This window comes from Microchirus variegatus (genome assembly GCF_963457635.1).
Source record: "Microchirus variegatus genome assembly, chromosome: 19".
Taxonomy (NCBI): Eukaryota; Metazoa; Chordata; class Actinopteri; order Pleuronectiformes; family Soleidae; genus Microchirus; species Microchirus variegatus.
The window spans coordinates 9,338,568-9,364,680 of NC_139820.1; the positions used below are offsets into that span (position 1 = coordinate 9,338,568).

Here is a 26,113-nt window from a genome sequence, read left to right on the forward strand (position 1 = left end):
AATGATTCACAGAGGGCGACACCTCCATGCCCCCGGGGGGTCACCGGCTGACCAGACAAACATACGGGCTCCAAACCCTATAAATGTATTTGACGGTGTCATGAAAGTGTTGGCCTTGCGGAAGCTGTGGAGGTCAACTGAAGAGGACTCTAAAATCACAGAGGGGAATGCCATTGTTTTTATTGGAAATAATTTCAACCCGTAGAGCCTGTGTTTTCACTAAGGATGGGCCGATACCACTAGAGAGTATCTAGAGATCCCCATATTTGCCGCAATTCTCGAGTTAACCTAGTTCCCTGGTGTCCTAATGAACATGTCTGTGACATGCTTTGGTCAAAAGACCTTAAGGATGAAGCACCACAGCAGTTCAATCACTCTGCCAAAACAGCCCTGTTCAGAACGCTCGCTTTTGAGTGCCTGTCTCTTTAAATGCAAATGAGACACAGGAAACTACGTCAGCGTCACTGAGGCTCCGGCAGCTAACAGCTGTTAGCATTTGGAAAAGCCATCATTAGCCGACTCTAGTCGTCACATTGCCGTCATATATAAAATGTATCCACTGGACGCGTAAATCCTCTGAGGCGAGGAGTTTGTGTAGAACTCTGTGCAGCCAAGAATAGAACACTTTGCAGACTTCTGCTCTTCCAGATACTATTGCCCTCACCTGCACTCTCGCGTTTTCCAGGAATGTGTCATTGTGATGTAGCAACGAGTTCAGAAGTCAACATCGCGTGTTTTATCTCCTGTACTTCCACAAAAACATGACTCAGTCATCTTTTTTAACCCTCTAACCCTTTGCATAATATGTCCCCTTTAAGAAATGAGCAGCCCAAACATGACTCGGCGAAAAAATGCTTTTGCTGATTTTAATTTAAAAAAATATTACAGTCTGTGCATTGTGAAGCATGGACTACATAGGATTGTATTGGATTTTACATTTTTATCCAATCCAGTGATTTTGACCAGTATCGGACCAATTCCCTAGTTCTCGCTATGATGCCAAATCTTTCGTCTCTTGTCACTCAGTGTTTTTATATGACCTTAGATGACCTTGACTGGGACTAAATACATGTAAACATGTTAGTCTGGGGAGAATGCAGGTGCTCTACCCATGCACCTCAGTTCCCACTCCTGGGCTTTGACCTAGAAGTAAAAAGAAGAAGTCAGCAGAGGAAGGAGAAAACAAAATAAAACACATGGTGCAAGCCAGACTGACAAGAAGACTGAGTTTGTGTTCCGTCAGCCAAAAGAATTCTTAAAGTTTAAGATTGGCACTCGAAATGCTACCAACTAGCCGCCAGCCAACGTTGTTTTGCTGTGTGACATAATAGGTCAGCCAGAAACTGACTAGGAGGTTATATTGCCACCTAGTGTTGAAAAAAAAAAATCATACTACATTCAATAAATCAATTCCCTCAGTAGTGTTTGTACGGCATACAGGGACAAAGAGAGTGTAGACCAATTAAATGGCGTAGTAGCGGCACAGTGGTGCGACTCCACTGTGCATGGAAACGTACTGACTCTCTCTCTCACACACATTTCCCTCCATTAGGAACACGCCAGTGTACTGCTGTTTTGTCACTGTGCTTCATAGTGATCCACCCTTAGGCGCTGACAGCTCTCTGACCAAAAGAGGGGGAAGTTACTCTCTCTCTCACACACACACAGTGAATATTTGTACCTGCCATGATTGCACATCAGTTTGAATGATTTCCGACAGACTGATTTTTATTGGATTTCAGCTTTCATCTGCTTCTCGCAGCATTGTGTTGGTCAATATTTCCATTTTTTTAATTTTTTTTTGTATTTTATTCTAAGCCACACAGGATTTGTTTGTCAGACTCCTAAATGACCTTGCTATCATGATCAAGCTGGATTCCTTAGTGCTCTTGTGGCACGGATCTGTGCCACAGGTGCACCCTTGGTAAATTGCAGTGGGAATAATGCACAACTCACGACACGTGACATCGTGGTGGTCATTTGTTTAAATAAAGTGAGGAAAAACACTTACGGTCTCCATTTTGAACGTTTGACTTAAAAACATCAAAGCGAACGGCTCGGAATGGATACCGATATGATCACTATATTGCGAAATATTGCATTTGGCACCATCTAGTGGACTGAAACTGATTATTCTTTGTGTTAATCCATAAAAAAATACAGGTTTATTTATTATTTGTAGTTCTGGGCCATTAACGTCACCATTAACGGCGTCAACGTTAGCGTGCGAATCGTTTCCATGACGACTGACCGTAAAAAGACGCGCGTGACGTCATGTTTACGTGGCTCCCGATTGTTAAACTTAGTCTCTAAAGTGACGCTAAACTTTAAAAACAGAGACAGACATACGCAGTACTCAGGTACGCTGGTTATTTGTAGTACGACTGTAGGTGTGCTAACGGCGCTAAAGGAGCTAACGGAGCTAACTGGTAAACGGTGCTTGGACTCCGGTGCCACGGCACGTAAACATGATGTCACACGCATTTTTTCCCGGTCAGTCGTCACTAAAACGTGCCATGCATTAACGTGCATTAACGTTGACATGCCCAGCACTAATTATTTGTGAAGTGAACTAGAAAAGCACTCGGAGAGCGCAGACCTCCGCCGAGGCAGCTCAGCCCCCCACAAAATAGCGATATAATTAGTGATAATGTCTACGGATCACACCCAATATTTCCTGAAAATTTGACCTGGCGGAGGTAGAAAATGGATACTTGGTGTCTCCAAATATCACGATATTTCACTGTACCCTCCCTTTGCCAAGCATGTCAGGGAACTACGGTGGCCTTCACATACCAAGAAGGATGCCATTCCGCTTTGTTTGCTTGGTAAGCTTTCGCTTTAAAAAGTTAGGCTAATTCTAACCTCGTGGAAACCGAACAACATTTACCTGAAAGAAATTATACTCCCAGGTAAACATAATTAGGGGAGGCGTGCTGAATTTCTGCGTATAAAGTTCTAAATGCGACAGTAGTAGCCGTAGTAGTCTGTATGCTCTGTATGTGCATGATTGTGTGTACATTAATGCCACTGTGTGTGTAATTAATTTCCCTCCAGGCCCACCACTCACACACTCTCACTTAGAGACCGCGGCTTCTCCAAGTAGGCCGAGCTGTGGCCTAGGGCTAGATTTTGGTCACAGGCAGAGAGTGCATTGCCACCAACAGTGGGTAAGGGTGTGTGGCTTTGTCAGGGCCCATCAGTGTCCTTGGTCTACTTACTCTGCATCTCCACTTGTGTGTGTAAGTGTGTGTGTGTGTGTTTGTTGCCTCCTTAGGAAGCTTTTCTGGCATAAACACTGAACTTGTCAGGACCAGTAGTCCTCATGGAGACCAAAACCTAGGCTTATATCTGAGGAATTGGTTAAGTTGAAATGAGATAAGATAGTTTAGTTTATTAGTCCTGCAGCAGGGAAATGTACATTATAGACAGCATGAGCTTGATATTCACAGTAGAAACAAGGATTAAAGGTGTATTATGTAATAAATCTAAACCAACTGGCCTCCTAAATCCTCCTAATATGTCACAGAGACCCAGGAATAATGTTCATATAACAAACTGAACTCACCAACAACAACAGTACAGCCAAATATTCGCATTAAAAAAATATTTTGCAGACTGCAAATCATGTTTATGTTTCATGTTTTGGCATGTGGTGCCACCTACCGCCGTCTACCAATCATTGCAGTCAGTAGAGTCTCAGCTGCCGAGCAACCACGGGTTGCCAGTTACGTCTGAGCTACAACGGCGGAGAAAAGCGAAACCTAAAAGACTTCGGTATTTTGAATTTGAGTGTAGTAACGTTTTTTGGCCACATTCTTACATATGGCGCCTTTAACTGGTTACGGTTAAAGTTAGGGATGACGATATGTTTCGGGCAAATGGAAGTCAATGCAGGAAAGCTGCGTGTGTGTGTTCTTGTACTTGCGGCTTACTGAGGACCAGTGAGGGTTTTTAACCAACAAAGTGAGGTCATTTTGACGCAGTGAGGACATTTTCGCCAGGCCTCACTTTGTTTTCATTGAAATCACTTCCTTAGGTTGTAAACGTGCTATAAAAGCAATCCTCACTTTGGTACAAAAACCTGTTTTCCAGCCCTGGTGGATTCACACACTTTTTTTGCTCTGGGGCGCCACCTGCAGACATTTTATGGTACTGCACCCAGTAGTTCTTTGTAGATGTCATTCATGAAGTAGATATTTGTAATTGCGTTGATTTATAAAGTGGAAATGCTACAGTATGCAGCAAGTACACGAATGTGTGTGCGTGTGTGTGAGTGAGTGTGTGTGAAGGTTCTCAGTCATCCAGGTGATTGTATTTTCAAGAGTTTTCGATATAGGCAACTGGAATTGCTTTAGTTTGAGTTGAAAACGTTAAATCTCTTAATCTAATCCAAGAGGCTTCTTCGGTTCAAAGAGAGAGTGTGTGTGTGTGTGTGTGTGAGCCTTGTTGGTTCAGTGGACTTAAAGAAGGCAGACGTCTCTTCCCTCTCTCTCTCTGTATGTGCGGCCCTTACAAGCACCAGTATTTGAATGCGTGTTTGACATTTGTTGAGAAGTGACCTAAATCTGTCTGCCGTCATTACCGAACAAGATGACGGAGAGAAAAGCAAGTCACACAAATAGCACATGCGTGTGTACACACACACACACACACACTGGAGAATCTCATGCTGGATTTTATGGCAGCAGCAGCAGCATTGGGGAAAACAAATGTAATGGTGTGTGCATGTTACAGTTCAGCCTCCATCCGCCCTTCTGTCTGAGGCCAAGAGTTCAGTCTATATTAGGGAGTCATATTACTCTTACTCTCGTGTAGCTCGGCCGCCTGTGTCCCGTATGTTCCCTCGTAAAACTCCACGCCGCTGCCGCAGCAGCAGCAGCAGCATCACCCTCTGATCACCTGTGCCCTCAGTCAGCTGTTCATCCCATTACCTCTGCCCTGCTGAGAGGCAGAGTGTCTCCACTCCATCATTTATTTAGGATTACTGAAAAGTGGCCAAAGCTGAGCGAAGGCCCCTCCGCCTGTGTGTGTGTGTGTGTGTGTGTGTGGATAGAAAGATTAAGAGTCTTTTATGGGTCAGTGGCCACTCTTGCCTCTGGCTAATTATGGACTTACTTACATGCTTTTCACCCGCAAACACACACACACTCGGATACACACACACCCAGTGTCTCTCCTTCACTCGCTCCCTGTTTCACACACACACACACACACACACACACACACACACACACACACACACACACACACACACACACACACACACACACACACACACACACACACACACACACACACACACACACACACACATACACATGCTGCACTGTGCTATCACCATGGTAACAGCAGATTGAGGGACTGTTCATAGTACTGATTGTCCAATTGTTATCTCTATTTCTTTCTATCCACTGTCTCTTTATTATTCTGTGCCCCCACCTTGTTTGTTTTCTGACATGCTCTCACTGTCGGTGTGTATTATTGACCATATTACACACACACACACAGTCAATCTCACAACTCCACTGCTCTCTCTCCAGGCTCTCCTTACGCGGCTGGTGGTGTGACCTGCTAAATCTTCCTGTCCAGCATGGCCGTATCACTCTGGTTCCTGGGGGTGTGTGCACTCACGATAGCTCACGTCGCCCCCTCCAGCCAAGGTAAGCATCGCGGCAGTGGGGTTATCTTAAAATGTCCTAATGAGATCAAGAAATAATCGATCAATACATGGATTTTTTTTTTTGACAAGAATATGAATCAGACAATGTCACCTTGGCAAAGTTGGCGAAAGGCTGTGACCTAAATAAATAAGAGAATTACAAAAAACGATTGAAGTATGCAGCTCGATAAAAGGGAGGGTTTTTTTTTTTCCTTTAGACGGCATCATATCATTCAGCACTGCAGACAGTTACAGTGCACAGTCCGCATACTGATCACGTCCATGTGTTGGGCGGTGTTTAATCCCGGTGCAGCAGCAAGCTTTTCATGTGTACACGATACTGCAGGTGATGCGAACAACAGGATTAAGGTTGGAGTGATGTTATTCTCTCTAATATCGCTGGTTTAACATGGATTAATATGGCAGTCGGTTGGGTTTACACACACACACACACACACACACACACACACACACACACACACACACACACACACACACACACACACACACACACACACCTAGATATGAGGATGAGCGAAATCCCATTTGCAAATGTAAGAAAATAAAGTCTTTAAGTGTGTTCACTGAGCACTTGACAACCGACGCGGAAAGCTTTATCTCACACACACACACACACAGACCCAAAAACACACAATGTTGTGATTCACAGTGTTACATCAAGGTGTCACGGTGGAGGTGTGGTGTGATTTCTATCATCATCACACTCTGTTTGCACCCTTGCAATGCAAGCATTCGTACGAGTGTAGAAATTGAATTAAACTCACGTGGGAGACGCACACACGCGCACAGTGCCATAACACATTCTGCACGTTTAGCCCAATGCTTATTGTCAATTATGGGGCCCTGAAGCAATGGGCAAGATTTAATTAAGGCTATAACTGTAAGGTATGCATGGCATTTGTTATACAACTGGTGAATAATTAATTAGTGTACCAACATAGCAGCTCATGATGTGATTTAATTAGTGCTGGGCACGTCAACGTTAGTACGACGCGTTTCCATGACGACTGACCGGAAAATAGACCCGCGTGACGTCATGTTTACGTGCCGCGGCACCGGCCGTTTACCAGCTAGCTCCGTTAGCTGTGTTAGCTCCGTTAGCTGTGTTAGCGCGCCGCCTACAGCCGAACTGGAGCGGTCTGTTTATTAAACGAAAAGAGCAGCGTACTGCGTATGTGTGCCTCTGTTTTTAAAGTTTAGCGTTAGTGTAACCGTGTAGTTTATTATTTTATGTATGGAATTTATGTTGTCATCATTAGCATTATGTTTTTTAAATTACTGTATTACATGTTATTGTTTTATTATGTGTTTAAGTTGTGTTGTTCATTTTATTTATTATGTTATTTAGTCTGTAATGTTTTATTACCACTTTTAGTCTTTTTTTTTTTTTTTTGTGTAATGTAATTACGCGTCCCCTTGTTGTGGTGGGGGGACCAGGTAAAGGGACGGACCGGACCGGACCGGAGAAGAGAAGAGAGTCCGGCTCCGCGTGAGATCGTGCTTATCTGTTACCTGTGAAAAGAGAAAAATAAAGTCTCGCTGTCCTGCCGACACGGTGTCCCTTCATTTGAAGGATTAACTTCCTCCTTGTAACCCGCAAAACCCACGGCCATGGTGCTTCCTGTCTAGAAGTCGGGATTACATTACTTTTGAGACTCAGTTTAACAATCGGAGTCACGTAAAAGTGACGTCACGCGCGTCTTTTTCCGGTCCGTCGTCATGGAAACGCCCAGCACAAGATTTAATCTATAGAAACTACGAATTCTCAGCACAGATGTGGTCTTGAGGGAGCTTTTGAAGCTTTATTTCAGGGAGTGACTTTTTATTTTATGGAAAATTCTCCAACTCATGCAGGCACAAAAATGTAATATCTTCTGTTTTCTTTTTCGCCATCTGAGCAGCTATGTCTCGAGCTGCCATGCCTTTTGGGCTGCTGCGCAGGGAACTGGCATGCGAGGGTTACCCCATAGAGCTACGCTGTCCAGGAAGTGACGTGGTGATGGTGGAAACGGCCAATTATGGACGCACCGATGACAAGATCTGTGATGCGGACCCCTTCCAGATGGAGAACACGCAGTGTTACCTCCCCGATGCATTAAAAATCATGGCCCAGAGGTGTGTATACGTGCTGGGAATCCCATTGACTGCGTGTCGTCGCGTCGATGTAAGCGATTGCACTGTAGAGCAACGTATGTACAGTAGGTCCTGTGCAGGTAAACAGATCAATGTCAATGTGACCATCTGCAGTTTCTTGTGCGCTTTTGTGTCGACAGAGACAGCGTTTGTGTTGTTAGTCATGTGTACCGCAAGTGGAGTCGTCTCTCCAGCTGAGTCTGAGTGCCTGGCTGCACCATTAGCTGTGAACTCAGCACTGTTTTCCTAGAAGAACTGATCAATATTCACTGAGGGAGAGGAGACAAATGGAGTGTCCTCTGCTTCCCCTTTCCTGTCTGTTAATTACTCCCCCTTGTTTTTTTCCCCTCACTCCACCTTCCCTTTGACTGATCCTTCCATCCATCCATCCACCCATCCCTCTCCTGCTCCAGGTGTAACAACAGGACTCAATGTGTGGTGGTCGCCGGAGTCGATGTGTTTCCAGACCCTTGTCCTGGAACATACAAGTACCTGGAGATCCAATATGAATGTGTCCCTTACAGTGAGTATGCATATGCTATATATATATAGACACACACATATATATGTATATTTCCATAAACTCACATATACTGTTCACACACACACACAAACATGACATGCAAATGTGTGCATGAAAGAAAAATTAACCCATTTTTCTAGCTACACTTTAGGTTTGAGGTGTTTTTTTTTAATCGTATAACCTCTGATGTCGACCATGAGATTGAAGGATAGAAAGTTTTTTTTTTTTTTCCTCAGGGAGTGTGTGTGTGCTTGCGTGCGTGTGCGCGTGGTGTAAATACAGACAGGAAGTTAACTGTAAGAAAGTACAGAGAAAGAGAGCAACAATCGTAGAATTTTACTATACATCATCTGTGTGTGTGTGTGTGTGTGTGTGTGTGTGTGTGTGTGTGTGTGTGTGTGTGTGTGTGTGTGCGTGCGCGGGAGTGGGAGTGTGTGTATACACTTGCGTGTGCATGCGTGTGTGTTTTCTTTTCCAGATTCACGCCACAGGAGTCGCTCTCTTTTCTCCACAGGAGCCTGATTGAGGAAAAGGAGAGCTCGGGGGAGGCGGAGGGAGGGAGGGAGGGAGGGGAGGAGAGTAGGATAGAGGAGTTTGCTGGCTCTCTTTTGTGTTTTTTTTTCCTTTCTTTTTTTGTAAATTCTGATATTTGTGGCGAGAATGAGTTCCAAAAATTCTTTATCTGTGCAATTTTTTTCCTTTCCTTTCTTTCTTGCTCGCTTTCTTTCTCTCTTTCCTTCTCACTTGCCTTCTCTCTTGCTTTCTTTTCTTTACTTCCCTTCTTTCACCCTCTGACTACTCTTTCTTTCTCTCCCTCTTTTTTTCCTATGCTTGAGTAGAAGTGGACCAAAAAGGTAAAGACAATACATTGTAGCATCTTGATCTCTCCTTACCCCCCGACCCCTCTCTCTTTCCTCTCCTTCTCTTCCTCTCTCCTGCCATCTCTCTCTTCCTCTTAACCTAGGATGTTGTTTCGTAGTCATGCTGGATGTTGCCCCCCTCTTTCTTTCATTTCCTACTCAGTTCCCCCCCCCCCCCCCCCCTCTCATTTTATCCATCTCTTGTTGTATGGAAACCCGCCCTTTTATCCAATTTTATCCAGGTTCCGCACCTAGTCTCTCTTCTTCTTGTCTCTCTGTGTAGTTCTCTACACTTTCGTCCTCTCCCTCTCTTCCACTGGTTTCTCTGTCTCTTGATTTTCCTCCATGGTCTTTCTGCACACACCGACACAACAGCTCACACAAACATAATCTTTTTCTCATCTATTTCCTGTTCACATACACGATTTCTTTCTTTCCTTCCTTCTTTCTCTCTTTCATTCTTTCTTTCTTGTCCTCCTCATGCTTATTTTCCCCTTTTTCTTCCCTTATAGGAAGAGCCCCTTATTTATCTTCATAGGACAAATAAGACCAAATGTGTGTGACTGTATGTCCGTCTGGATTTGTGCTAACTAAGCACTGCTTCCGTGTGTGTGTGTGTGTGAGTGTGTGTGTGTGTGCATGCCTATTTGCATGCCAGTGTGAGACCGTGTACATATGTGTGTGTCCATACAGTTATTGACATGTGGGTGAACTAGGCGTTGTGCTCGGTGTAACTAACCTGCCCTCTCATTCACTTCAAGGCAAAATTTAGCCCCGCCCTCTGCGTCCCTGATTCTACCTCACACTCTTTTTTTCACTCTTTTTGCACTAACACACACACACACGCAAAGCACACACAAAAGACATACAAACACTCTTACACACCTTCCATTGCAGTGTCCCTGTTGTATTTCTCACCACACACACACACTAACAGTGTGTGATGACACTTTTACCTCTCTTCTGTTGCTTGAGATCAGTACAGGTGTTTTAAAGCCCTTTCTCTTCTTTTTTCTTCATTCTTTTTTCCCTCAATCTTGCCGCACCAACTGCATCTAATTCAATCAATTTTTCATTTCGTCAATCCATTTTCTACCTTCACCTGCTCCACTGTCTCTCCACTCTTTCCTGCTCTTCTTCTCTCGCTTTTATTTTCCTCTTCTTCCTGACATCCTGCTTCCCCCTCCTAAATCCCCTCTTCCAGTCTTCGTATGTCCCGGCTCACTGCTCAGCATCCAGCCGGCCTCGTCGCTCCTGGAGGCAGAGCATCAGTCAGGAGCATGGTGTAAGGACCCACTCCAGGCTGGCGACAGGCTATACGTCATGCCGTGGACACCGTATCGGACCGAGGTGCTGTACGAGTACGCCTCGTGGGAGGACTACCGCCAAAATAGAATCACCACCACTTACAAGTGAGTAATGAGACCGTGTGAGCTGTATTTATTTTGCGTCAGCTGTAGGTTAAATGACAAGTTACTTTTGGGTTTGGATTGAGACGAAACAATTTGACAAGGTGACCTTGGTTCTCCCGACTTTCATGGCTTTTTGTAATCTATATATTTATTTAAAACAAGAAATAAATGCCTTTAAAATCATGGTGGTATTCACCATGTCCACTGTTATTGGGTGCACCTATGTAGTTTTCGAGCTAAACACATAAATGTCATTTGATTGGCTAGTGCCCGTGTTGGTACTGTATATTTGCATAATGTGTTCCCAAGTGGCCTTTGCACACTAGTAAGAATGTCACTCTCGCTTTGTTTAGTTAGATTTCACTACAAAACATGAAACACACGCTCTGGCTGCTGCTTTAGAAGCAAGATGGCATCCTCTGCAAAGCAAGGCCTTACCTAAAGTACATAATTAAGGCTTATTATAAGGCATGAACATACATACAGGTAGTATATTTGATTCTGCCAAGTCAAACCTTTAAATGACTATGGTTAAAGAAGGAATTATATACACTACTCACAAAAAGTAGTAGGTATTTTTGGCTTTTGGATTCAGTTCTCTAACAAGGTGATTAACTGCAAAAAAACACAACAACTGTCTGATGTAGTGGTTCAATTGTTATTGAATTTCAATGTCAATTTGTATTCAAACAGTCGTCTTCATCATGATGTTCAAATGTTGACATCATGAGACCAAGAAAACACTTTAAAATTGATCAAGTTATTGAAAGATTGAGATGTTTTGTTGTGCTATTGCCACCACTGTTGTTAGCTCTTGTTTGAGATAGAGAAATTACCATTGCATCCTTCTACTTAAATGCCCTGCTTTCATGGTTTCCCTAACTTAGTGTAAGTTGCTAACCTGCTCCCAGGTTGATCTTTGGGACTTCGATTAAAATGTTTGTAGTGCGACCGTCGCCAACCGCACGAGTGACTAAATCAATTGTAACTTACCAATAACATCCTCATTGAGAAAGTGTACATAAGTACACTACCATTCAAGTGTTTGGGGTCACCAATAGAAAATATAGTCAAGACAATATAGTCTTATTTATAAACTTGACTATAGAAAATATAGTCAAGACAATATAGTCTTATTTATAAACTTGACTATAGAAAATATTGTCAAGTTTTGCTGGTCAAAGAACCAGCAACGTTTTTTTCAGCTGTGCTAACATAATCGCACAAGGGTTTTCAAGGGTTTTCTAATCATCCAATAGTCTTCTAAAGTGATTAGCAAACACAATGTACCATTAGAACACTGGAGAGATGGATGCTGGAAATGGGCCTCTATACACCTATGTACATATTCCATTAATAACCAGACAATTCTTTCTCCAATTCAGACAATGTTATATTCATTGAAAAAAAGTGATTTTCCTTAAAAAATAAGGACATTTCTAAGTGACCCCAAACTTTTGAACGGTAGTCTACATCTTTTGTGTCATTGTCTGTCCTAGGTTGCCCAGCCGTGTGGACGGTACAGGCTTTGTGGTGTATGACGGCGCAGTCTTTTACAACAAGGAGCGAACGCGCAATCTGGTCAAATACGACCTGCGGACGCGCATCAAGAGCGGGGAGGCAGTGGTGGTTAATGCCAACTACCACGACACCTCACCGTACCGCTGGGGAGGGAAGTCGGACATCGATCTGGCAGTGGATGAGAACGGCCTTTGGGTGATCTACTCCACCGAAGCCAATAATGGACGCATTGTGGTCAGCCAGGTGAGTGGGAATGAAAACAAATTAATGATTAGAAAAAGGGGAAAGAGAAAGGGGTTTTATACACACCCAAACTGTCTCTCACCTCCTACATTTCTGTCTAATAATGTCTTCAATATTCCCATCTGCAGGTGAATCCGTACACCCTGCGCTTTGAGGGTACCTGGGCCACTGGCTTTGATAAACGTGGCGCGAGCAACGCCTTCATGGCATGTGGCGTGCTCTACGCCGTTCGCTCTGTATTCCAGGACGATGAGGGACAGGCGGACGGCCGCGCCGGCAGCGACATGGTGGTCTACGCCTACGACACCAGCCGCGGACAGGAACTGCCTGTTCAGATACCATTCCCCAACCCTTACCAGTACATCTCCTCTATAGACTACAACCCCAGAGACAACCAGCTGTATGTGTGGAACAACTACTACGTGCTGAGATACCCGCTACAGTTCACTCCACCGCCGCCCACTAAAGGTCCGCAGGATAAGCGCAGATGTGTAATTGGACGCTGACGCTCATTTCAGGAAACTAATGATGCTTTCGTCATATCCAGGTCCCCTCTCATCTTTGATGACGACTGTACGCTCCTACACAGCGACTGTTGCTCTAACCCCAGTGCGGCCGTCAGCCTCTCACCCGATAGGCGTCATCAATCGAGGGCCCTTTGACCAGCGACCTATCACAGCCATGGTTCCTCTCACACCACGCCCCCCACTGCGTGTACCCTTGGCTCCTGGGAGCCCCGGTCAGGTGGGCGGATGTGAGGGCCGGGTGGCACGAGGGGTGCAATGGCCACCCACACTGAAGGGAGAGACAGTTGAGAGACCCTGCCCTAAAGGGTCACTGGGTAGGTGTGGCACGTGTGTGTGAGTGTGTGCCAGCATATCAGCCTGTGTGATGTGTGTGTGTAATATCAACGTGTGTTTCTGTATCTCTGTATCTTGTTTCCCTTTGAAATATAGTCGGATGCCCTCTCTTTGAACTTCACATGAGAGAGGAAAAAAGAGAGGTTGTAGGGTTTAGGCGAGGTGGGCTCACCCCGCTGTGCAGCTGTCTTCCTCAGCCAGTGTTACCTCAGAGCAGAGGCTGTTATGTTCTTATGTAAATAAGCCTCTGATGCATTAAGGATTGTCCATGATGTTTACAAGAGCATTATGTATAACCCCATTTAGGACTGAAAAGAAGTTCAGCTACTCTACACAACACTACTGCACATTAATTTGCATAAAAGATGTGCTCATTGGCAAAATAGAAGTGAATTATCGTTAATGTGGTCGCCATTTAAACTGATGACATTAGTACAAGCTGGTAAAGCGCTACGCTTTCTCCACTGAGTATGAGAGTTACCAACGGGCGCTCTGCTTTAGCCTATTTTAGCTTTGAGATTAGAGACGAGAGAAGTGAGTCGTTGGAGAAGAAAGTTAGATTAAGCTAATGAAGCTAAGCTAAAACCTCAGGTCTTTGTTAGCAGTGCTAAAAGTGGGTGGACACAAAAATCACAGAACTTCGTCAGCGAACCAGCAAACGACTGTTTTCAGCTGTGCTAACATGATTGCACAAGGGTTGTCTAATCATCCAATAGCCTTGGATTGGATGATTAGCGATTAGCAAACACAATGTACCATTAGAACACTGGAGAGATAGTTGCTGGAAATGGGCCTCTATACACCTATGTACATATTCCATTAAAAACCAGACAATTCCAGATTAATAGTCGTTTAGCACGTTAACAATGTATAGAGTGTATTTCTGATTCATTTAAAAAAGTGCTTTTCCTTCAAAAATAAGGACATTTCTAAGTGACCCCAAACTTTTGAACGGTAGTGTATATATGGAGATGCATATAAGGTCAAAAGTTGCATGGGAAAGAGATCAGAAATGACAAACTACCTGAGCATATGTGAAACCTAATGTGTCCTTTTGCTTCTCTGACTGTCTGTGTCGTGGCGTCTGCCTCTGCAGGTATCGCCTCCTATCAGTGTGTGTCGTCTCCAGTGGGTTGGAGCTCTAGAGGGCCTGACCTTTCCAACTGCACCTCTCCGTGGGTCAGCCAAATCGCACAGAAGGTTAGTTTTATACACACACACACACACACACACACATACACACACACACGTGCACTCTCATGCACCCTGCGCTAATGCCCTAAAGCAAGTCAGCAAGCAGTTCCCCGCTAAATGTCAAAATATTTGACATTATAAACACCCCCGCTTCAACTCCAGATCAAGAGTGGAGAGAACGCAGCCAACATCGCCGGGGAATTGGTGAACCTGACCCGGGGGCGGATCTATGCCGGTGATGTCAGCATGTCTGTCAAGCTAATTGAGCAACTATTGGATATCCTGGACTCCCAGCTCCAGGCCTTGAGACCGGCCAATAAAGAGTCTGCAGCACGCAATTACAACAAGGTAAATTGTTCCTTTTGTCAATGCCGATGTGCACTTGACCTTCTCTGGAAATGAAAGCTGAAATGTCATGCGATGATGATTCAAACAGTAACTGTTTGATGCTTTTCTTTTCAGCTGCAGAAGAGGGAACGCACATGCAGAGCTTATGTTCAGGTAAAGAATGGATGGATGGAGGGAGGGAGGGAGTGATGGAGGGATGGATGGATGATAAAACACTTTTTCCTCTTTTGCAGGCTGTCGTTCAGACCGTTGATAACCTGTTGGGTCTTGAGGCTCTGGTGTCCTGGGCTGACATGAGCAGCACTGACCAGTCGCGCTCAGCGTCGCTGCTGATAGATGCGGTAGAGAAAGGAGCCTTTCTATTGGCTAACAACCTCTACGAAGGCCGCTTCAGTGACCGGGCGCCAAATATTGGTACGTGCTGCTTGCCAGTTTTCTCTCCTTCTTTTTTACACGTCGTGGAAACCACCTCCTCATCCATACATTTGTGCACGTCTCTTCATAGATCTGGAGGTTTATGTGCTAAATACAGAGGCGGACATACAAGACCTGACGTTCCCTCACTCCTATGACAGCGACAGCATCTTGCAGATATCTGCAGTGGCTCTGCAACAGTACAGCAACAATGGTCTGTTGCATGCAATAAGACGAAATAACATTTTGTGAATCTCAGTATTGTAGTTTATCTCCATGTATTAAAGATATGGAACAGGATATAAATGTCATAATGTTTTCCTCCCCTTTTCCTCTGTAGGCCAGGTAAAGCTGGTCCTTTCGCTCTATAAGAACTTGGGCTCCTTCTTGACAACCCAGAATTCAACTCTCCGACTTGGGCTGGGGCTTGGCCAGGGCTCAGAGGTCAGACGTAAAAGCCTGGTGGTCAACTCCCATGTGATCTCTGCCTCTGTGCACAGAGGATCCAACAGAGTGTACCTCTCTGAGCCAGTCATCTTTACTCTCCGGCACCTGCAGGTCTGTGTGGAAATCAGTTTACCTCATAATTAATACCCACTTCCTGACAATTGCGCACGGACAAGTGGTCATCGGATGTGTTGGTCTGTTTGTCTATCTAGCTGGAGAACCACTTTGGCCCCAACTGCTCCTTCTGGAATGCTTCGGGGGTTTCTGGGAGTGGCAGGTGGTCGACGCAGGGCTGCCGCCTGTTACACACCAACAACACACACACGACCTGTGCCTGCAACCACCTGTCCAGTTACGCTGTCCTCATGACGTATCAGCAACCTGCTGTAAGTACTCGGTATAATACTTTTTTTTGTTATATCTGTCATTTTGTACACACTCTGGTCAAAATTCTGATCACATCACACCCTGGTATATAATAGTGAAACAGTATTTCAGATTTACCTCCAAGTACCACCAGAGGAAGCTCATGTACCACTGGTGCTACACGTACCACAGTCTGAGAACCATGGCACCATTTGAGACATGTGGTACAAGGGGACTGAGAGTTGTAAAAGTATGCTACACTACCGTTTGGGGTCACTTAGAAATGCCATTATTTTTGAAGGAAAAGCTCTTTTTTTCAATGAATATAACATTAAATGAATCAGAAATACACTCTATACATTGTTAATGTGGTAAACGACTATTCTAGCTGCAAACGTCTGGTTTTTAATGGAATATGTACATAGGTGTATAGAGGCCCATTTCCAGCAAACATCTCTCCAGTGTTCTAATGGTACATTGTGTTTGCTAATCGGGTTAGAAGACTATTGGATGATTAGAAAACTGTTGAAAACCCTTGTGCAATTATGTTAGCACAGCTGAAAACAGTTTTGCTGCTTCTTTGACAAAAGCAAAGTTTGAAGGGCAAAATTATTATTTTGAATATAAATCATTATTTCTAATCTTGACTATATTTTTTTTATTCATTTTGCAACTCTTTTGATGAATAAAAGTGAGTTTTATTGGAAAACACAACAAAAATTGTATAGGTGACCCCAAACTTTTAAACAGCTGCTTCACATCCATTTTTAGATATCAAAGTCCACCTGTGCACACATTTATTGTAGGACAGTTTGACTTTGCCTTTATTGCACTCAGAACAATCCCAGAGGAGCTGATTAATTGTGGGCAGTAACATTACTCCTGTGTGATGTATGACCCGATGACTAAGTGTTTAGTAATAAGTAGAGAATAGATGTGAATGTACTCGATGCGTCTGCGGATGCAGTCACATTATTCACATTCATAAATGATGTGGGGGACACCTTTTGGCCACATTCTTTCGCATTACTGAACACAAGCTGGTGTCTTCTAAACCGCTGCAGTTTCACACTGTTGTAACACTTCTTTGTGCCCAAATTTTGGTTTAGTTTGTAGCCACTACAATATTAGCACTGATATGCATGAGTTCTCTTTTGTTTAAAAGTGTATTATATGTTACTGCAGCGTGAGTAGAGCTTTGAATGACTTGGCGCCTCTTGACTGTTATTTTTGTCAGACACTTTTTTTTGTGTCAGATACTGATACCAATATCAGTATCTGCGATATATATATATATATATATATATATATATATATATATATATATATATTGGATTTTTGAATTGCATTTTTATCTGTCCGATATCCGATCCAGAGATTTTGACCATTATCGGACCGATACCGATTCCCACACCTCCTACACAGATGCATGTTTTTCATGAAAACTCACACTTTTATTCATCAAAAGAGTTGCAAAATTAATAGAAAATATAGTCAAGACATTGACAAGATTAGAAATAATGATTTTTATTCAAAATAATAATTTTACCCTTTCATCAAAGAACCAGCAAAATTGTTTTCAGCTGTGCTAACATCATTGCACAAGGGTTTTCTAATCATCCAATAGTCTTCTAAAGCGATTAGCAAACACAATGTACCATTAGAACACTGGAGAGATGGTTGCTGGAAATGGGCCCTATAACACCTATGTACATATTCCATTAAAAACCAGACGTTTGCAGCTAGAATAGTCGTTTACCACATTAACAATGTATAGAGTGTATATTCATTGAAAAAAAGTGCTTTTCCTTCAAAAATAAGGACATTTCTAAGTGACCCCAAACTTTTGAACAGGAATGTAAATGTCTCGCAATGTCAACGTTCATGCATGCTCTCCCTGTAATCACATTTAAGAAGAAAAAATCATTGCGTTCTGTTTTTTCTCTACGTGTTCCAGTTCTCGGCTGGTGTAGAAGAGCTCCTGGTCTATGTGATTTCTTGGGTTGGCATCTCTGTCGCTCTGGTGTGTTTAGCCACCTGCCTCACAACCCTGTGCTGCCAGGGGGCAGCCTGGCACACAGACCACAGCACCATCCACTGCAACTTGTGGGCCAACCTGCTCATCACTGAGCTGCTCTTCCTCGCTGGTGCCAACAAGACACAATACACAGTGAGTGCACATCGTGGACTAACGTGCCGCGTAGTAGTTAAGTATTTTTTTTTTGAAAATATTATAATTATAATTTTTTTTTTCTCTTCCTGACTTCACATTTTCAGGTTGTGTGCTCTATTGTTGCTGGCTTGCTGCACTTCTCGCTACTCTCAGTGTTTTGCTGGTTGTGTCTGGAGGGCGTGGAACTGTATCTGCTACAGCGGGAGGTGTTCGAAGGTCGGAACTCCAGGAGGAAATATTTCTACCTGTGTGGCTACTCTATTCCCGGCCTGGTGGTGGCTGTGTCTGCAGCCATAGATTTCAGAGGCTACGGCTCAAACACGGCGTAAGTTGACTTTTTTTTTTTCGACGCAAAATGGCCGCCTCCTGTGTGGCAGCCTGTTGCAGCAGCGCTCGCTATTTTTTTAATCTATTCTAATTTTCTTTGGTGATTCATGTTTATTAAATATTATCTTTATCTTTACTGTCTTTGCTGCTGTAACGATGTAAAATGTCCCCACTGCGGGAAATATAAAGGACTAACTTATCACATCTTATCGTATTGTACCGTATCGTAACATATCGCATCGTATTGCATCGTATCGTAACATATCTTATCCCATGGCATCGTATCTCATCATATCGAATCGCATCGCATTGCATCGCATCGTATCGCATCGTATCATATCTTATCTTATCTTATCGTATCGTATCTGACTTTTCTGCTTGTGTTAGTGTGTGGACAGTCCTTACCTGTATAATTGTTTGCTTCTTTGTGTGTAGATGTTGGCTACGAACAGACAACTACTTCATCTCGAGTTTCCTCGGACCCGTTGCTGTCATTATAATGGTGAAAATTCCTGCTAAACTTTTCCTGTAGCCTTGGTAATCAATCATTATTGCATATACTGTGGATCAATTATTTATGGATGGATGTTTAACTGTTGTCTTTTTTTGTTGCTTTGCCCCAGTTGAACCTTATTGTCTTGGTGATGACCTTACACAAAATGCACAGCACCGCTGCTTTGAAGCCAGACTCCAGTCGCCATGACAACCTTAGGTTAGTGCGCTGATGAGAGTGTAGAGTTCATTGTGTTTCAGTAGCTTTGGCACCATTTATGAGCAAAATATTATTCATATTTTAAAATAGAACTTTTTTTTTTATCTCCAGGGCTTGGGCAGTGGGCTCCCTGACACTGCTGTTCCTGGAGAGTGTCACCTGGTCCTCAGGCCTGATGTTCCTGTCTGCTCCATCTCTCCTCCTGGCGTATCTCTTCTCCTCCCTCAACACAGCACAGGGCCTGCTCATCACCATACTACACTGCAGCCTTGCCAGGAAGGTCAGGCTCTTATCATTTTTATTATTAGGCCTATTGTTATTCTAGGAATTATTATTATTTTCTCAAATTTGACCCCCTAAACGTGCGTGAAAACAAACTGTAATTGGCACACACATCTGAACTGGTGAAAAATTTTATAAAATAATGGTCCTCTTGGGACCATGACCTCGACGAAAAACCTGTCAAATTGTACTAGACCATCCAAGATCAAAAGTTATCAGAATGTTTCGCAGATTCAAAGGGGCGTGGCCACGGCAGCCATCGGAATGTTGGCGAATTTCGATGACTCACCACAAAATTTCGCTATAACTTAGCCATACATCGACCAATTGCCATGAAACTGTCACATAGGTGACATGAGACCCCGCCCCTGAACATGTCTACGAACGCGAACTTGACCCAGACAAGATGTCAGCCATTTTGAATTCTGCCGTTTCGCAGTTAAACAGGAAGTGCCCTGTACCCTGTGCCATATATTCTCGGCCCTGAACACATATGTGAGACCAGGGACCCTCCCTGGACACGTCTGCAAGCTATTACCTGCACACAGGAAGTAGATCTGCCCAGACAGGAAGCGACCCATCCCATACTTTGCCATATATTGACCAATCTACCCTAAACTTCACATACAAGTTAAGTGACCCGGCCAGAACACAAAGTCCAGGGCTTACCCGGCCTGGTGGTGGCGAGGGCCAGCACAACGCTGCTTGCAGCTTTAATTATTATTAATATTATTTTTAATAACCAAGACAAAGTGACAAAATTCAAATTTACATACATAGAAAGGATGGACAGAATATGCAATGGATTTTATATATGGACGGCCATCAAAGATATAAAGGCAATGATGATTAAGGGTTTTAACATTTGACCTTGTCATTATGAACTGCATCAACCAATAATATCATGTTTGTACATTACATGCAGGGCCAGAAGGACTACGGCCGATGCCTCCGTTTCTCGCAGTGCTGTGCAACTTCCTCCTCCAGCTCTCCGGACTCAGTCAAGGGTTCTGCCCTGCGCTCCAACAGCCGCTACACCAGCAGCCAGAGTCGGAGAGCCACTGCTAACAGACAGGTATGAAACACTGTGCCTCTCTGTGTCTTTTTCTGTCTCCTCTCTCTGAATCAGTTCTGACCGTGTTTGTCTCTCTGTGTTCCAGAGTCGTATCAGGAGGATGTGGAACGACACAGTTCGCAGGCAGACTGAATCGTCTTTTATCGCTGCAGATGTGAACAATACTCCCACTCTTAACCGAGGTGGCACTCACTTTTTTGCTTTTTTGTCTTTTTAACCTCAGCTTTGTGGGTGAGGGATGTGTGGGGTTAATTGTCTCCCTCTCCTCTTCTCTATTCTCAGCTGCTTTGGGAAATCATTTCCTCACTAATCCAGTGTTGCAGACTCATGCTGGAGCCTCTCCTTATGACACCATGCTGGCCCAGGGATACAATCAACCTTTCACCTCCACAGGTGCTTCTTCATATACTGTAGCTCTGTGTGTGTATCTTTTTTATTCTTTGCTATTCAGTGTCCTAAGTGCCTTTATATTTGTTTATGCAAAACTCTTGACTATTCTAATTCTCCAAAGTAGTCTAAGACTTTTGTACGATGTGTCTTGTTCCTGTGCAATTTGAATGTTTGGAAACCTAAGGTCACTTATTTTTGTCTCGTTGTTTTGATTTCGGTTTTTGAGTTTGACGAGTTTTTGTCTTTACATGTTTTTGAAATTCTCCCTCTCTGTCTCTCTGTCTTAACGTGGAGCAGTAGGAACCTTCAGAAACAAGCCGAGTATGAGCCTCTTCATTGTGCTCTCTTGAATCATTGAGCGCCACTCCAATTCATATTGTGCGATGCAACTACTCATAGACCATGAAGATATAATAAACATCTTTTTCATGTCACTGCACAGTGAACATTTCATAAAATTATATTCCCTCAGTCATTTTGGTCTACGTAGGCACACTTAACTCTGCTGAACCACTCATACATTCATTCATACACTACCATTCAAATGTTTGGGGTCATTTATGAAGGAAAAGCACTTTTTCCAATTAATATAACATTAAATGAATCAGAAACACACTATAAATTGGTAATGTGGTAAACGACTATTCTAGATGTACATAGGTGTATAAAGGCCCATTTCCAGCAACCATCTCTCCAGTGTTCTAATGGTACATTGTGTTTGCTAATCGCGTTAGAAGGCTATTGGATGATTAGAAAACCCTTGAAAACCTTTGTGCAATGATGTTAGCACAGCTAGCAAGCAAAGATTGAAGGGCAAAATTATTATTTCTAATCAATGTCTTGACTATATTTTCTATTCATTTTGCATCTACTTTGATGAATGAAAGTGTGAATTTTAATGGAAAACCCCAAACTTTTGATCAGTAGTGTACATCTCATGTATATTTTTAATGGCGTCCTTGTCTTTTTTGTAACTGGTATCCTCCCATTTCTCCCAACAGAGGGAAGTGTGTCACAGAGCCAGGAGTCCTGTGGGTTGGACAGTGTGTGTCTCAATGGAGGCTACACCCCCAACACCTTCACTCTGCATGGTCTTGGGACAACACCTGGGTCCCGAGCTGGAGTTGTTGGCAGCACTGACCTTCTGAGGGATGGAGGCGTCGGGTTAGGAGGGGATGACATCTCTCCAGGCCTCCTCACCCCTCATGGAGCGTCAGATCTGGGCAGTAGCACCGCAATGCGCCGTAACTTGTCTGACGCCGCCGCCCTCGAGAAGATGATCATCTCTGAGCTGGTGCAAAGCAACCTGAGGCCCTCGGTGCCCATGCCTGTTCCTCCTGAGCGCTACGGAAGCCTGGCGAGGCCTCATCACCACGACAGGGCAGCCGTCACTCACGCTGCCACGCTTACTCGACATGCGCAGCCGCCCCAAGAGGGCTGGGCTGCCACCATGCAGCCGAGCACGTGTCACAACGCGCAAGAGGGCTGGGCGCACGCGAGGCAACACGCGCAAGAGGCTGAGGCGCCGCATACCGTGACACGTGGACAGGATCACGCCACAGCGCCGCGCTTGCAAGATGGCTGGTCACAGGCGCGCGCTTCTGGGGAGTCGGAGTCCCGCGAGCTGCTTAAAGACGGGGACAAATTGCAGCTGCAAGGCACTCTGGGTCGCCGCGGTCTCCAGGACAGGCAGCAAACGCGTCCCCCGGATGTTCAGGCCCGGCCCTACTCCACCCTCAGCCGCACGCCCGGTACTTTGTCCCGTCACCGCAGCACAGTGGAGACAAGTGGAGGGATGGACCGAGAGAGAGAGAGGGATAGAGACTGGGATCGATACCGAGACAGGCCACTCCCCCCTCCTCCTCCCCCTCCACCACAGGAGTCTGAGCCCCTGTACAAGGCTCTGGAAGAGCCGCTGTTGTTGAAACAGAGGGAGGCAAGTATAGAGACATGGAGAGGCGTTCAGGACAGAGAGAAGGATGAGACTTTTCACGTAAAAAGGGACGGCATGATGGACGACTGGAGGGGAGTTGAGAGAGGAAGGGACGAGTCTTTCACATCTCAGAAGAGAGACAGAGAGATGGACAATTGGAGGGGTGGCATAGAAAGAGGGAGGGAGGAACCTCATCTGCTGGAGAAGAGAGATGGACGAATGGAGGTGTGGCGAGGAGGAGCGGAGGCAGAACAGGAGACGTTCATTACCCAGAAGAATGATTTTGCGATTGAGGGATGGCGAAGCGGCGTGGACCGAGAGAAGGAGGAAACCTTGTTTTTAACAGACAGAGATGGATGGAGAGCAGGGGTTGAACGAGAGAGCGAGAAACCGAAAGATCGAGTGCTGGATGTGTGGAGAGGTGGGGTGGATATAGACAGGGAGGAGTCCTTCCTGTTTGAGGGCAATGATGGAGGTCTCGATGGGAGGAAACGAGGGAAAGATAGAGGATCCCTTCGGTATCACGGCGAACGAGAGGATTCCGACAGCTTTGCTTTGCCTTTGACGCCTGATCTTGACCTTGATCCCGACTCCTCACCAATCTACGCCAGAGAGTCGAACCCCTCCCCGCTGTACCCGGGGGACCGAAGCTCGCCACCACTTAGCATCTTCCCCCGAAGCTCTCCACCGACGAATATCTTCGCTCCGCGAGACACCAACTCCCCTCCCAACAACCTTTACTCCCGACACTCCCCACAAGTGTACAGCCGAAGCAGCTCTCCTCCTCGCTTCTACACCCGCACCTCTCCGCCAACCCTCTCGTACCCCGACAGCAGCCCGGAAGGTCCAGAGGAGGTCAGCCCCACCGGCCAACCGCAGCGCCCTGCTCTGGAGCTGCCGTACAGCCTGGGGCGGCCCCCGCTTGGACCACGGCCCAATCACCTCCAGACCTTCTACCAGCCGCCGCCGCTGGCCTCCAACGGAGAAGCAGTGTACACCACAGAGCCCACCTCCGAGGGAGAGGATGGACAGATGCAGCGGGTGACGAGCCTGTGACTAGGGCGGTGGTGATCGGGTCATAGAAAACAAGGAGGAGACGAAAGATGATGATGATGATAATAACAGCAAACAATGATGATCGTCATACTGAATGAAATTAAGAGGATAATGAGAAGCAATGAAGAAGGTTACAACCATGACAGTGATGGCTCCTCCCTGCTTCTATCTCCTGATCACCACGAGACTTCCCCCTTTCCATGTTTTGTTACTTTTCTATGACTGTGATCCATTTCTAACTCTCCCTTTTCTCTCCTTCCTGAAACCCTGCTGTGTCTTCCCATCTCATCAGTGCTTATATCCTTATTGGCCCATAGTCTAAGTTTTTAGCGAATCATTGGCCGGGTGTTTCCCCCTTCCCCTCCCCTCCCCCCCTCCCTGTAGCAAGCAAAAAGTGTGTCAACGAAGCACTTGTGTGTTGCCAAAAAATCCTTTCAAAGAACATGTGCATGACTTTATAGTGGCTTTACATGGCTACATACTGTAGGAGGAAAGTGCTAACGTGCGAGTGTAAGCATATGTGCGAGTGTATAGCTTGATGAGCATGCGTGTGTGACTGAGTGTGTGTGTGTGTGTGTGAGAGAGAGAGAAATAGAGTGTGTGTATATATATATATATACATCATTCTTGTATAATTAATGTATCACAGTGAAGCATTTTATCAACATTGACTGGGGGGGCTTCTTCTTACACACACTCCCCGCTACTGATTTTGAACTCTTGACCAATCCCCATTTCACATAAAAGCCAAAACCTCCGCCTCCTCCTTCCTCCAACCTCCACCTGCCAGTAACTGTTGATGGTGATGGGACTCGTTGCCATGGGGTTTGTCATAGCAACAGAACTCTTGACTCCAGAGCCAGAGATCATATAAAACCTCAGAACTTTTCTTGCAACCCCCCCCACCCCCTGAGATCCTTGTACATACTGACCTCAAGTGTTCTGATTGTCTTGTATTGCTATTGAAGTTCAAGTAAACACGTGAAATACATGCTTTTTTTGTCTTTCTGTTTTCTGTGGAATGTACAGAGAGCTGGAGGGTTCAGGGAGAAAAAAATATATAGGAAGATTACACATGGAATAAAGAGGATTAAGCAGCGGTGAGGAAAGAACGACTGAGGTACTTTTGTAACACCTTCGTTCGGGAAATATTGATGATGCACTGAGAGAAAATAACTTGTACACTACCGTTCAAAAGTTTGGGGTCACCAATACATTCCACAAGGGTTTTCTAATCATCCAATAGCCTTGTAACGCGATTAGCAAACACAATGTGACATTAGAACACTGGAGAGATGGTTGCTGGAAATGGGCCTCTATACACCTATGTACATATTCCATTAAAACCCAGACGTTTGCAGCTAGAATAGTTGTTTATAGTTGTTCTGATTCATTTAATGTTATATTTATTTTAAAAAAAGTGCTTTTCCTTCAAAAATAAGGACATTTCTAAGTGACCCCAAACTTTTGAACGCTCGTGTACAGTCTGATGGGGTTGATCTAGTCAACACTTTTGCTTTGGCTGCTTATTTTCCTTTGTTGTATTACTACTTGTTGTTCAGTTTCACCAGTGCTGGTGAAAGAAAAGCAGAGGGGGGATTTTTTTTTTAATTTATAACAGAAATGATAGCAAAGGTAGGTCCATGCACATACTGAGTTATTCCAAGTTGAACTGCAGTGGTGTGGACTCTGATGTTTAAGTCGAATATTATATTATAACACACAAAAGAAAATCAGAAGAATGTTTTTTTTTTTTTTGGTTTTTATGTTGTGCGCTTAAAGCTGCACTGATCAATACTTCTAGTTTAATAAACAGGTCAAGCGAAGTGAAATGTGTGTGTACTCCTCTGTAGCATTTGAACAACGTTGTTTGGGTTTTTACGGACTGTATCTTTAACAGCTGGGTTCAGACACTGCCCGAGGTTGAGTGTGTGGACCGTTTCCAAAGTTACTCGAACTTCAGGTTGTGCAGTGAGGACGGAGATATTTTTTAATAAAAAAGTGTGTAATGTTAATATTTAAGGAGAAAAAACAAAGTCACAGCATGAACTGAGATTTTTAAGAAAATTATTTGTCTTTAATGGTCAGTGTGATTCTGGACGGAAGTGCATTGCATTGTTGTTGTTTTACAGAGTAATTATTTCTGTTTTTCTGAGTAATT

General features: G+C 44.4%; 1 protein-coding gene across 1 annotated transcript in view; it reads left to right on the plus strand.

The window, feature by feature from the left end:
- The window catches only part of LOC310941108 (adhesion G protein-coupled receptor L1-like), a 32,987-nt gene extending 7,321 nt beyond the window's left edge, over positions 1–25,666 (plus strand). Inside the window, exons 2-25 of the mRNA XM_083906200.1 lie at positions 5,544–5,663; positions 7,585–7,798; positions 8,230–8,339; positions 9,179–9,193; positions 10,404–10,611; positions 12,111–12,375; positions 12,504–12,843; positions 12,923–13,216; positions 14,332–14,435; positions 14,592–14,777; positions 14,892–14,930; positions 15,011–15,191; positions 15,283–15,405; positions 15,532–15,749; positions 15,851–16,024; positions 17,962–18,174; positions 18,282–18,502; positions 18,940–19,006; positions 19,128–19,216; positions 19,328–19,496; positions 20,424–20,573; positions 20,659–20,755; positions 20,856–20,966; positions 21,965–25,666. Of these exons, the coding sequence (XP_083762326.1) occupies positions 5,594–5,663; positions 7,585–7,798; positions 8,230–8,339; positions 9,179–9,193; positions 10,404–10,611; positions 12,111–12,375; positions 12,504–12,843; positions 12,923–13,216; positions 14,332–14,435; positions 14,592–14,777; positions 14,892–14,930; positions 15,011–15,191; positions 15,283–15,405; positions 15,532–15,749; positions 15,851–16,024; positions 17,962–18,174; positions 18,282–18,502; positions 18,940–19,006; positions 19,128–19,216; positions 19,328–19,496; positions 20,424–20,573; positions 20,659–20,755; positions 20,856–20,966; positions 21,965–23,952 (5,646 nt within the window). The 5' untranslated portion in view covers positions 5,544–5,593 and the 3' untranslated portion in view covers positions 23,953–25,666. The remainder of the gene's footprint in view (positions 1–5,543; positions 5,664–7,584; positions 7,799–8,229; positions 8,340–9,178; positions 9,194–10,403; positions 10,612–12,110; positions 12,376–12,503; positions 12,844–12,922; positions 13,217–14,331; positions 14,436–14,591; positions 14,778–14,891; positions 14,931–15,010; positions 15,192–15,282; positions 15,406–15,531; positions 15,750–15,850; positions 16,025–17,961; positions 18,175–18,281; positions 18,503–18,939; positions 19,007–19,127; positions 19,217–19,327; positions 19,497–20,423; positions 20,574–20,658; positions 20,756–20,855; positions 20,967–21,964) is intronic.
- Positions 25,667–26,113: the final 447 nt, after the last annotated feature.